The sequence below is a fragment of the Dicentrarchus labrax genome, unplaced genomic scaffold (genome assembly GCF_905237075.1).
Source record: "Dicentrarchus labrax unplaced genomic scaffold, dlabrax2021, whole genome shotgun sequence".
In the NCBI taxonomy this organism is placed as follows: domain Eukaryota; kingdom Metazoa; phylum Chordata; class Actinopteri; family Moronidae; genus Dicentrarchus; species Dicentrarchus labrax.
Genome location: NW_026136840.1, coordinates 23,500 through 35,960, shown reverse-complemented (window position 1 = coordinate 35,960; position 12,461 = coordinate 23,500). Strand labels below are relative to the sequence as shown.

Sequence of the window (12,461 nt, the reverse complement as noted above, 5' to 3'; positions counted from 1 at the left end):
ATGACCACAATCTGGTTTCATTTTTTAATTATTCAATTTTATTGTCTGAGCAGTTTGTTTGATGATTATATTAATATAGTCAGTACATGACTGTAAGATTGCTCGAGCGGTGAGGGCAGGAAGGAAGGGACCTTGAAACTGTTCAGTTAGTCCAAGTTTCTTTATTTCCCTTTTTTCCCCAAAGCAATGGATCAGTGCAGCTTATTTACAGTGAGGATCAGCTCGGTCCAAACCGAAGGAAACAACTATTAAGAGCAACAAGAGAACTGCAACAATTAAGAAAACAATTAACCTTTAGCATTTCATTTATCTAAATACCCAATAGTTAAGTTTTATAGGTCAACAGTAGAAAGAACTCACTACACTATCAAAAGAGTAAAATAGATCCCAACTATTCAAAACAACAAATCTCCTAAACACCTCCTAAACCTCCCCCTCATCTATGCTACATCTATTCCCCCCGGAACCGACCATAATAATAGAAGATGGCAGAAGAGTGCAATCTAGAGTAGAGGTGAGAAACACACTAAATAATCAAATGGAAAACATTAAAACCCAAATATTTTCTTAGGCTTCCTTCCAGATCTAACGTAACTCAAACATAATACAATTTCCCTTTACCATATTTCAACCCAACATCTGTACTAATTACTGAACCCCAGACACCGGCCGGCTAGATTCTATGTTAGTGGCTGAGCTGGACAAGCACTCTATATTGTGTCTCATTTAAGTTACAAGACACGGGGCATCCCCATGACAATGACCTTATAATGCAGTACATTATACATTATATGACTTTATATTATTATTGTTAGTTTGTCTAAAGAGCTGTGATAAAGGAAATAAAGGAGTGGAGCAGCTGATTGAATTTGTGATTCTATTAATTACTGTATAACTCTGTGGATTATATTACCATTACCATGTTCAATACAGTTCATTTACTATCATTACACACTATTGTCAGATATTCTCAAACACTCATGTCTGAATGAAGCTTCAGAGGGTTGTCAGTTTAACAAACACACTGGTGAAGTCTGCGCACGTGACAAAAAGTACTGATAGTTGATGCAGACAGAGCTTGGACTCCATTATCCGTTAATGTAGCAGGTGGCTGTGGCTCAGAGGCAGAGCGCTGCACGTCGAAGTATCCTTGAGCAAGATACTGAACCCTAACTTGCTGTGCATCGGTGTGTGACGATGAAGAGGAGAAAGGCACGATACAAGTTTGGTCCATTAACCATCAGCAAACACCTCTGTCTGTAACCGGTCGGTTTAGGACCCAATTGCAGCACACTTAGGCAGGTAGTCAGTTGAGCTTGTGTGTACAGGTGAGCAGATTGGCTGATGAGGAGGCGTGGCTGACTGGCAGAGTAGAAAGGAACTGAGATGGCAGTTGGGAGGTGAACAGGTGATGAGGAAGACAGACTGTGACACCCTCACCTACTTCAGACTTACTTTCTCTTTTCCCCGACTTATTTCAATAAATCTTTGAAAATAAAATCACCAGCGTTGTGCTTCTTGATGACGGAGTCAAGTTTAATTTAAATTTTTTAAACAAACTGCAGTTAATGTAATTCTGTTCTTCCCCCTTTTTGAATTGTTTTGCCTGTTCATCTTGATCCTTTTCTTTCTTAGTTTCCTCCCTCTGGCCTTGCATTGAAATATACGGTGTAATGATCTGATATTCCGTCGTTCCTGACAATGAGATCAGAGATTTCAACGTTTTTGGTGATGACCAGATCCAGAGTGTGACCTTGATTGTGTGTTGGCTCCTGTACGTGCTGCTCGAGGTTGTAGATCGGCAAAATATGATCAAACTCATCGGTATAGGACCTCTTTTCCTGATCGACCCAGATATTGAAATCTCCAGTTACAACGATGCTGTTGTAGTTGTTGAAATGTGCCAAGAGATCTTGAAACTCATCCAGGAAGGTTTTAAATTTGGGCTTGTCGTACCCCGGTCGCAAATAAACATTGATGAATGGAACCAGTTGTTTCCACTCATCATGATGCAGAACTGTGACAACACATTCAAAGGCTGTTAAGGACTCAAAAGGAATCCTTTCACCGTGCAGCTCCTGTGAGAACTGAATCGCTACCCCTCCACGTATCATATTAACCCTCACCTGATAAAAGTAAAGGTAATTTGGTGGCGAAGCCTCACTGAGGACTTTGTCTGCATTATTGTCTTGTAACCATGTTTCTGTTGTGAGGAAGACGTCCAGGTTGTTTTGCGTTATGAGCTCTAAGATCCTGGATTGTTTCTTATTCATTGAACAAACATTAAGTAACCCAACTTTAATTGTTCCAGAAGATCTTTGGTCTTTATAGTCACTATCGGTCTCCTTATCTCCCTGATCACCCCCTCCCTGCTGATCATTTCCTGTTCCACCTTCTTGTTCATCCTCGTGTCTTTGATCTGTTTGAGATTCAATTATCTTCCTGTGAATAATACAAGTGAAAATACAGCATCAATACCCAAAGATCAAGGGTGGCCAAAAAACAAATTTTACACTGAAATTAGATTTCTATGACACCTGACGTCTGATTCTTACCCCAACCGACAGTCAGAGTGGGTGTGGATCAGGTCATGCGCACTGATTGTTAGTGTAAGGTTAGCCAGAGCTAGACTAGCAGTCGTAAGATAGCACTAAACTTAAGATCTTTAATTTAAAAAAAGAAATAGATGTAATCAATACACTTGAGATACAAAAAAAGCTTCTATTTACGAAGCAACAATATTATGAGGCGGGGGGAAATCACTGAAACTCCTATCATTTAAGCTACGAAAACAGTAAGCAGACAGAACAATACATAAAATAAGAAACCCTACAACAAATGTCATAGAAACTGACTAAGAAAAAATCTAAAAATCCTTTGAAAACTATTACAAACATTATATTCTCAAACTCAAACGAACAACGATCAACAAATAGATACTTTCCTATCATTAATCCATTTACCAAAGGTCACAGAGGAACAAAATGATGAATTAACTGCCAAAATAACAAAAGAACTACAATCAGCAATAGGAAAACTACAGGGAGAAAAACCCCGGGAACAGAATGAAAGACCAATTAGTTCCGACACTACTGACAACATTTAACTGGGTGCTTAGAAATAAAACAATCCCCCCATCATGGAGAGAAGCAATAATCTCTATTATTCCACAGGAGGGAAAGGACAGACTGGACTGTGGGAATTAGGGTTAGGGTTACATATAAACAATATATTTGGCACCAAGGTCCCTTTCAAGTGTGAAACGGTATATCTGGCTGATATGAATTTTGACAATTGGAAAACTAACAAAAAATTACTTTGTATACTGACAGCAAGGAAAAAAACAATAATAAAAAAATGGTTAAAGGGAGAACACCCACCATTGAGGAATGGATTAATATTTTGTACGAGATATACATTATGGAAAAACTGTCATTTTCTCTTAAAGTACAAACAGAAAAGTTTTATCAGATCTGGACTTAATTTATGTTCCTTCTTTTTATAGTGTAAGCCTATTCACAAAAGTGTCATTCATCAATTCAATTCAATTCATCCGCAGCTATCACCTTTTTATGTATATAATGTGTGTGTCATTAAGATAATCAGTCAGTAAGCTCCCCAGTTCAACTCTGTTCTGTTGATTGCTAACACTACTTAAAAATGGAAAACGGGAAAAGCAATAGACGTAATGTTGTAGTAAATTGTTTGCAACTGTACTTGTAATGTTTTGCTTTTTCAAATAAAGAGAAATTAAAAAAAAATAATAATCTTTTATATTTAAATGAATGTGCTGTGCTCTGTATCTTTTATGAGAATCCAAGAAAACTTCATACCTGATGTGGTCAAACCTTATCCTCAGCGTCCGGGAGGTCTCTAGAATTGCTTCAGTCACATGATTCCTCTCGATCAGGTCTGTCCAATAGTCGTTCGCCTCAGGAAGTTCACATGCCAGTCCAACAGCTCCTCCCACAACCTGATGATGAATATGATCAATACATGATTCATTTTCATGATTATTAGCCTCAAAGGAAAACAATTATCAAAATCACAAAAAATATTAATAATTGTATATAATGTTCTGTGTAATTATCAGACAACGTGTGTATAGTTACTGAATCTTACCTTGTCTCCTCTTTTAAGGAGTCCAGTTTTAGACGGGGGGACACGGTTGAGCATGTGGATGATGATTTGCTCCTCCACTTTCCTTCGCCTGGCCATGGCTCTCAGAACCTCAGCTATAGCGTGCTGGTCCACTTTATCCGGGTCTGTGGAGGAACTCTCCGTCTTCAGTTGCTCAAACAGTTTCTGGATTTCTTTTTCTATTTTGTGGCACTCCTCTTTTATGTCCTGCGTCTCTTTCATGGTGTCACTGGAAAAACAATCTAACAAACTCGTCAGCTTCTCTACACGGCGCTCCATCTGCTCGTACCAGGAGAATATCTGGTCCAGCAGCTGGTCAGCAGTGGCCATGATGGAGGTCTCTGATCCTTGATTCTCCAACCAGAGACCAGAAAACTGAGATGAAGTCTGAAAGAAGTCAGTCAGAGGACACTTTGAATTGTTTGGTGCAATTAAAATCATCTCCCTGACACCTGAGTAAACTATCTGCTGATGAAGACCATTAAACACAACAAAAATCATGTCGCTTTTTACAATTTTCTCTTAGATTTCATTGCAAAAAAATGTAAATGAAAACTGCTGTGAGGAAATTTTAAGCTGCAACAATCCCAAGACATACTTAGATTATCGCCCTGCTGGCACAGCTTCAACCACTGTACAACTGATTATACTCACATTTACATGATGTCCAAACAATAAAAATCTACTCAGATGTCTTTATGCTGATATCAGTGCAGACCACATGTACCGAGGTGTGAGACCAAACATACAAATTATAGGAAAACATGATGATGATCATATTGTGAGTATTATTCAGTGCCCTGTAAAATCCAGGTCAGATCTGGACTAAGAGCTACAGAAAAGAGCTGTGTCATTATACTAAAGATATCATCAATATGTTTTTGTGATCAGTTTATTGAGATTTAAACACATTGATAAAGAGATGGAGTTTTTTAAAGGAAAGAGAAAGTAAATGAATGTCGTCTCAAGAGTCTGTTAACAGAAAAAAAATCCACAAGCAGACAGGAAACGATACATACGAGTCTTCCTTTCTCAATATATGTTAAACAGAACAAAGATTGTCACAACCAAAAGAGGAGAGTCACAATCCGTACACTTCTCCGGTGGGTTAAATACACAGAAGGTGTTTTACTTTAAGATTTTTTTAATAAGAATCAGGTTTAATAAAGTTTGCCAATAAAGTAAAGTATTTTTGTGGTTTGTTCCTCTGTCCGCGGGCAGCACAATTTCTTTTACCTGCGTGTACAGGGGTAGAGCTCTTTTGCATGTTATTTGAATGGGTGTGGTCTGGCAGGAGACTGCGGTCCACCAAGTCCCAAATCTCACGCCACAAAAACAGTTTCACTCCATCTGCAGCTGGTCTCATTAAAAAGGCCCTGACACTGACTCCTAAACCCACCCTGTATATATTCATTACACATTGTAAATATATTCCCAGTACAATTTGGATCTTTCTATCTTTATCCTTATCTTTATTTATTTATATTTTAAAAATAACTTTATTTTGTGCAATTTTTATGCACCAAGACAAATTCCTTGTATGTGTAAAAACTTACTTGGCAATAAACCCGATTCTGATTCTGATTTATTATTTAGTAACATCTCTGGCCCCCACTCCAGGTGATATTGGGGCCTGATGGCTCTCCTCATAGCCACGCATCATTTTAAAATAAGATGATGTTCTAATTTCTAAAGTCAAGGTTCAGTTACAGTTCTGTAACGTGAGATAGAAAGGAGTTCAATTCAATTCAATGTTATTTGTATAGCGCCAATTCATAACAAAAGTTAATTTTTCAAATAGAGCAGGTCAAGACCGAACTCCTTAAAACATTATTTACAGAGACCCAACAGTACCACCATGAGCAAGCACTTGGCGACGGTGGCAAGGAAAAACTGCCTGTCAAAAGGCAGAAACCTAGGACAGATCCTTCGGCTCTGGGTGGGTGGGAGAGAGAGAGAGAGAGAGAGAGAGAAAGAGAGAGAGAGAGAGAGACAAAGGTGCACAGCAACAACAGTAGCAACAACTACACTAATAGTAGTGACTGATGATGATGAACATGAAGAAGATGATGACGACAACAACAGCAACGGGGGGGACAATGAGGAGTGACAATAGTAATAATCATAATAACAAATATATCCGTATCAGATATTAGCAATGGCAGTCCAGCAGGACCATGGCAGGAGGCTCCACCAGGATCCATGAGAATCTGCGAGACAAGAAAGCACAAGAACTCCGGGGAAGAAGTGAAGTTAGTAACATGCATTAATGGGACATGAATGAGTGCAGAAAGAGAGAGGAAGAGAGGACCTCAGTGCATCATGGGAAATCCCCCTGATAGTCTAGGCCTATAGCAGCATAACTAAGGGATGGTTCAGGACTCACCTGATCCAGCCCTAACTATAAGCTTTATCAAAGAGGAATGTCTTAAGCCTACTCTTGAATGTGGTGAGGGTGTCTGCCTCCAGAACCACAACTGGAAGCTGGTTCCACAGGAGAGGAGCTTGGTAACTGAAGGCTCTGGCTCCTGTTCTACTTTTAGAGACTATAGGAACCACAAGTAGCCCAGCATTCAGAGAACGTAGTGTTCTAGAGGGGTAATAGGGTACTATGAGCTCTTTAAGATATGAAGGGGCCTGACCATGAAGAGCTTTATAGGTGAGGAGGAGGATTTTAAATTCTATTCTACATTTTACAGGGAGCCAATGCAGAGTAGCTAGTACAGGAGAGATGTGATCTCTTTTTCTAGTTCCTGTCAGTACTCGTGCTGCAGCGTTCTGAATTAATTGGAGCATTTTAATGGACTTATTGGGGCAACCTGATAATAAAGAATTGCAGTAATCCAGCCTTGAAGTAACAAATGCATGGATTCGTTTTTCTGCATCTGTCTGTGATAGGATGTGTCTGATTTTTGTAATATTACGTAAATGAAAGAAGACAGTCCTAGAGGTCTGCTTTATGTGTGAGTTAAATGACAAATCCTGATCAAAGATAACTCCAAGATTCCTGACAGTGGTGCTAGAGGCCAAGTTAATGCCATCTAGAGTAACTATATCTTTAGGCAGTGAGTCTCTAAGGTTTTTGGGGCCAAGAACAAGAATTTTTTTTTCAGAATTTAACAGAAAATTGCAGCTCATCCCGGATTTTGTGTCCTGTAATTTAGATAATTGATTAATTTCATCAGGCTTAATCGATAGATATAACTGTGTATCATCTGCATAGCAATGAAAGTTAATGGAGTGATTCTTAATAATGTTGCCTAAAGGGAGCATATATAAAGTAAATAGTATTGGTCCAAGTACAGAACCTTGTGGAACTCCATGACTTACTGTAGTATTTATTGAAGATTCATCGTTAACATGTACAAACTGAGAACGATCTGATAAATATGACTTAAACCAGCTTAGTGCGGTTCCTTTAATGCCAATTTGATGCTCAAGTCTCTGTAAAAGAATATCATGGTCAATGGTGTCAAATGCAGCACTAAGATCTAATAATACAAGTACAGAGACAAGTCCATTGTCTGAAGCAATCAAAAGGTCATTATTAACTTTAACCAGAGCTGTCTCTGTGCTGTGATGAACTCTAAATCCTGACTGAAAATAGAAAAGAAAAGAAAGTTACACAACTGTTTGGCGACTACTTTCTCCAGAATCTTAGGGCCTGTCCTCACGAATAAGTTTTTTCTTGAATCCGGATAAATACGTTATGGTTTAGGCCTCGCGTCCAGATGCATACGGTATTTTCGTTGTGTGAAAACGGTATTTTTTTAAACTAGGTCCCAGAGTGGGGAAATCAGAAAAGGACTTGTCTGGACGGCGAAAAAAGATTTCCCCCGAAACATTACGTATTAGCCCCGCCTCTCTAGCCTTTAACCTCAGCCGCCACCGCTAGACCCGTCAACAACAATAATGGCGGACTACAGGCTTGTGCTCGTATTAGAGCAACTACTCAGTCTATTACGGCTGCTACAGCAAAACCTCCGGTTTCTATATTACTGCAAGGAGCAACAGCTTGTTTGTAAACAGCGCGGGACCTTTTTACGCATGCTCCATGGCTTCTCTTCTGGTTTTAGTGTATTGGTGTGGTGGCGTCACAGCGCCACATACAGGCCTTGCATATATACTACAGCGTTATGAGTCGTTTCAGTGAATCTGTGCGGACGCAGATATTTCTGGCAACGACGCTGTGTTTATGGAGAGACGACATCGTATTGGGTAAAGCCACGTATTTGTGAAGACAGGCCCTCAGAGAGAGGAAGGGAAGGTTAGAAATCTGTCTATAGTTGGCTAAAACCCCTGGGTCAAGAGTGGGCTTTTTAAAAGGGGGTTTAATTACAGCTACTTTAAAGGACTGTGGTACACATCCTGATAATAAAGAAAGATTAATCATATCTAATAAAGAAGTGCCGATTAAGGGTACAACTTCTTTAAGCAGCCTAGTTGGGATCGGGTCTAATAGACAGGTTGATGGCTTCAAATTATTGAAGTTAGTTGATGAAGGTCGATAGCAGAAAAACAGTCTCAATATATTTCTGAGTTTACATTAATTAAAGTTCCTGAACTTGGAGAGACAGTGATACCTGTTGAGGGCATTTGGTTATTCATTTTGTCTCTTATAGTAATAATTTTATTATAAAAGAAGCTAATAAACTCATTGCTAGTTAACGTTATGGGGATATGTGGCTCAATAGAGCTGTGACTCTCTGTCAGCCTGGCTACCAGGTGATACACCAGGTCCTTCCTCAAACAAATCAGGAAGGACAATGGAAAATAATTGAGATGGCAGTTGGGAAGTGAACAGGTGATGAGGAAGTCAAACTGTGACACCCTCACCAGCGTTGTGCTTCTTGATGACGGAGACAAGTTGAATTTAACCTTTTAAACAAACTGCAGTCAATGACAGACATATTCTATGTCTTTCTAAACCAGATTTTCTATTCTTCCTACTTTTTGAATTGTTTTGCCTATTCATCTTGGGAAGGACTTCCTGACCACGAGACCAGAGGACAGGAGAAAAATGATCCCATTAATCACCACCTACTTGACATATAGTGTAGCAGCAAAAAACACGTTTCACGGGTTAGCCCTAACCCTAACCCAATGTAAGAATACAAGACCTAATCTTGAAAATGTCCTAGAAATGTGGGAACAATAGGCTGTGGGAACATAGGGCTGACCCTGACTGTTCTAGTGGAAGCACAGAGAAGTGTGTAAAGGCTAGGACACACCAATCCGATTATCAGCCGTCGGACGTCGTCGGACAGTCAGGTGAGGTTGGTGACTCGAGTTGAGAATGTAGAATCGGCCAGTGGCTGTCGGCCTGAATGACCAATCTGATTGGTGGAGTGTTAGCCCTTGACTAGCGAATCAGTGAGTGCACAGGAAAACCGGAAGTATCTTGTTATTATTAGCCATCATATTTTCCGTTCAGCGAGTAATGACAATAACGATCCTTCTTGTCTACTATCAACACTCTCTGATGAAAACAATGACTGACGACAGCGTGCTCTGTGTTTACTAGGTCTAGAGTAATCCGTCATTTCCAGTTTTAATTTTTTTTGGGCGACAACACAGATTAGCGCCGCCTGCTGCTATGGGGACGTATTACACCTCGCGCACGCGCAGAACGTACACCCCAGTCGGCGTCGGTTTGGTGTGTTCAGAGGCACCTTTTGACCGACTCGAGAGACAGGAGCCGACTGATCAGTCCAACTGCTTTTCTGCCGACGGTCGGCCGTCGGGTTGGTGTGTCCTGGTCTTAGATCAGCAGCTCTGCTTCCTGGTCCCAACTCTGGACTGTCAGGTTTTAGAAATAAACTTGGTCATATTTCTAGATAAGAGAGCTGCTCCGTCCAAAGTGGGATGGATGCCATCTCTCCTCGACGATTTCTCCTAAAGATATCTCTGTGGTGCGGTGCCATGCCTCTTGTTCGCTGAGCCTCGTCTCTAGTGCAGTAAGTAATCTACACTTAATCCAGGTTCCATTATCACTAAAGGAGGCAGAGGAATACCTAAACATCTGACACACTGAATAGGACAGAGCAGCAGAGAAGGAGGGAGAAGCCATCACTAACTGCAAATGCTAATGAAGCAGAGAAAACTTTTTTTAGCAAAAACTTGCTAAAAGAGGGAAGTGGCTCTGAGGGCTTAGGTAGAACTAATCTACATTTAAATATTAAGCTGATAAAAAAAACGCTGTAACGAGTAAAACACTGTACACAGGAGCAGGAAGTAAACCAGAAATGACACAGTACACTTACCGTTGCACGTCAAAACGTCCTAAATATCAGCAAACATCTCCCTCTGTAACAGGTCAGTTTAGGACCCAAATGCAGCACACTTAGGCAAGTAGTCAATTGATAATGACCTTTATTTTCAGCTCGTGGAACAAACAGAGCAGGCAGAGTCTTTACAACAGCCCGGGAGAGAGGCAGACGGAAACCAGGTATGGAGAAACCAACCTCGTGATCGGGGACAGAAGGCTGAGGTGATATCCGGGGAAGAGACAAGATGGGATGGTCAGAAATAGGCGGGGTCAAAACCGGGAAATCCATCCGAACAATGGTCTTGCATGACAACCTGGCAACAAGAGACTGGTGAAGAGCAGTATATGAACCGGTTTGATTGGTGGTCAGGAGCAGTTTATGTGCACAGGTGAGCAGAGTGGCTGATGAGGAGGTGTGGCTGGCTGGCGGAGTGGAGCAGGGACAGGTTAGTGGAAAAGAATTGAGATGGCAGTTGGGAAGTGAACAGGTGATGAGGAAGTCAAACTGTGACACCCTCACCAGCGTTGTGCTTCTTCATGACGGAGACAAGTTGAATTTAACCTTTTAAACAAACTGCAGTCAATGACAGACATATTCTATGTCTTTCTAAACCAGATTTTCTATTCTTCCTACTTTTTGAATTGTTTTGCCTGTTCATCTTGATCCTTTTCTTTCTTAGGGCGTTTTCACACCTGCCTTGTTTAGTTCGGTTGAATCGAACCCTGGAGCATTTACCCCCTTGGTGCAGTTTGTTTGGGAAGGTGTGAACACATCAGTTGCACTCAGGTGCGGACCAAAACAACCGGACCGAGACCGTGTTGAGGAGGTGGTCTCAGTCCGGTTCCAAATCAACTCCGGTTCCAAATCAACTCTGGTACCCTTCATTTGTGGTGCAAACATGATCCAACCTCGATCCGACCCAACTGCAGGAAGTAACGTTACCTGATGGAAACATTTTCGGCTGATGAGCATGTCACAGTTCAGGAGGATTAATGCATGCCACCACCTGAACTGTCTTAATATGCGTCGTCGGCGACTCCAGTGCATCATGACATTATTTTCCAGCCTTAGCCTTGCCTCATTTACTAACTGTACTGTTTGCCTACAGTGATAAGTGCAAACTATGTAATACACGATGACCAGGGCCAAGAGCAAGTCTGCTCTTCTTTGTTTACTTCTGGGAGTTTTCCTGCATGGAAATTCTGACCAATTAGAGAGCAGTTTCCTCGCGCATCACACATTTTGGTCCGCTTATAAATGCTGCCGTGTGAACACAAACCAAACTCGAAGCCATATGCAACATAATAACAAGTTGGTCCCTGATTCGGACCAGAGCAAACAAACTATAGGTGTGAAAACGCCCTTATTTTCCCCCTCTTTTGAAACTGGCCTTGATATCCTGTCGTCCCAGACAACGAGATCAGAGATTTCAACGTTTCTGGTGAGGACCAGATCCAGAGTGTGACCTGCCTCGTGTCTCTGCCCCCGTACGTGCTGCTCGAGTTTGTGGATCCACTCAGGATCATACTCATCGCTGAAGGACTTTGTTGTCAATACAGACTAACTGTATTATTTATTGAAGATTCATCGTTAACATGTACAAACTGAGAACAATCTGATAAATATGACTTAAACCAGCTTAGTGGAGTTCCTTTAATGTCAATTAGATGCTCAAATCTGTAAAAGAATATTATGGTCAACGGTGTCAAATGCAGCACTAAGATCTAATAATACAAGTACAGAGACAAGTCCATTGTCAGAAGCAATCAGAAGGTCATTATTAACTTTAACCAGAGCTGTCTCTGTGCTATGATGAACTCTAAATCCTGACTGAAAATCCTCAAATAAACTATTGTTATGTAGAAATTCACACAACTCTTTGGTGACTACTTTCTCCAGAATCTTAGAGAGGAAGGGGAGGTTAGAAATCGGTCTATAGTTGGCTAAAACCCCTGGGTCAAGAGTGGACTTTTTAAGAAGATAGCTGGACATACTGATTACATCTCAAGTACAGTAATATTAATTTATTTATTTAAAGCTGTAGCCTGTAGA

The 12,461-nt window shown here is 40.7% G+C and overlaps 1 protein-coding gene across 2 annotated transcripts; it reads right to left on the bottom strand.

Moving 5' to 3' along the window:
- Positions 1-493: 493 nt before the first annotated feature.
- On the bottom strand, positions 494-10,796 carry LOC127360050 (uncharacterized). 2 transcript variants are annotated; one of them, XM_051394305.1, is made up of 4 exons: positions 10,404-10,796; positions 4,123-4,527; positions 3,834-3,973; positions 494-2,442 (listed from the first exon to the last, which is right to left on the bottom strand). In XM_051394305.1, the coding sequence occupies exons 2-4, from the start codon at positions 4,468-4,470 to the stop codon at positions 1,632-1,634; spliced, it is 1,299 nt and encodes a 432-aa protein (XP_051250265.1). In that variant the 5' UTR covers positions 4,471-4,527; positions 10,404-10,796; the 3' UTR covers positions 494-1,631. The 2 variants fall into 2 exon arrangements, with proteins under 2 accessions (XP_051250265.1, XP_051250264.1); XM_051394304.1 differs by having other exon boundaries at positions 10,605-10,796.
- Positions 10,797-12,461: the final 1,665 nt, after the last annotated feature.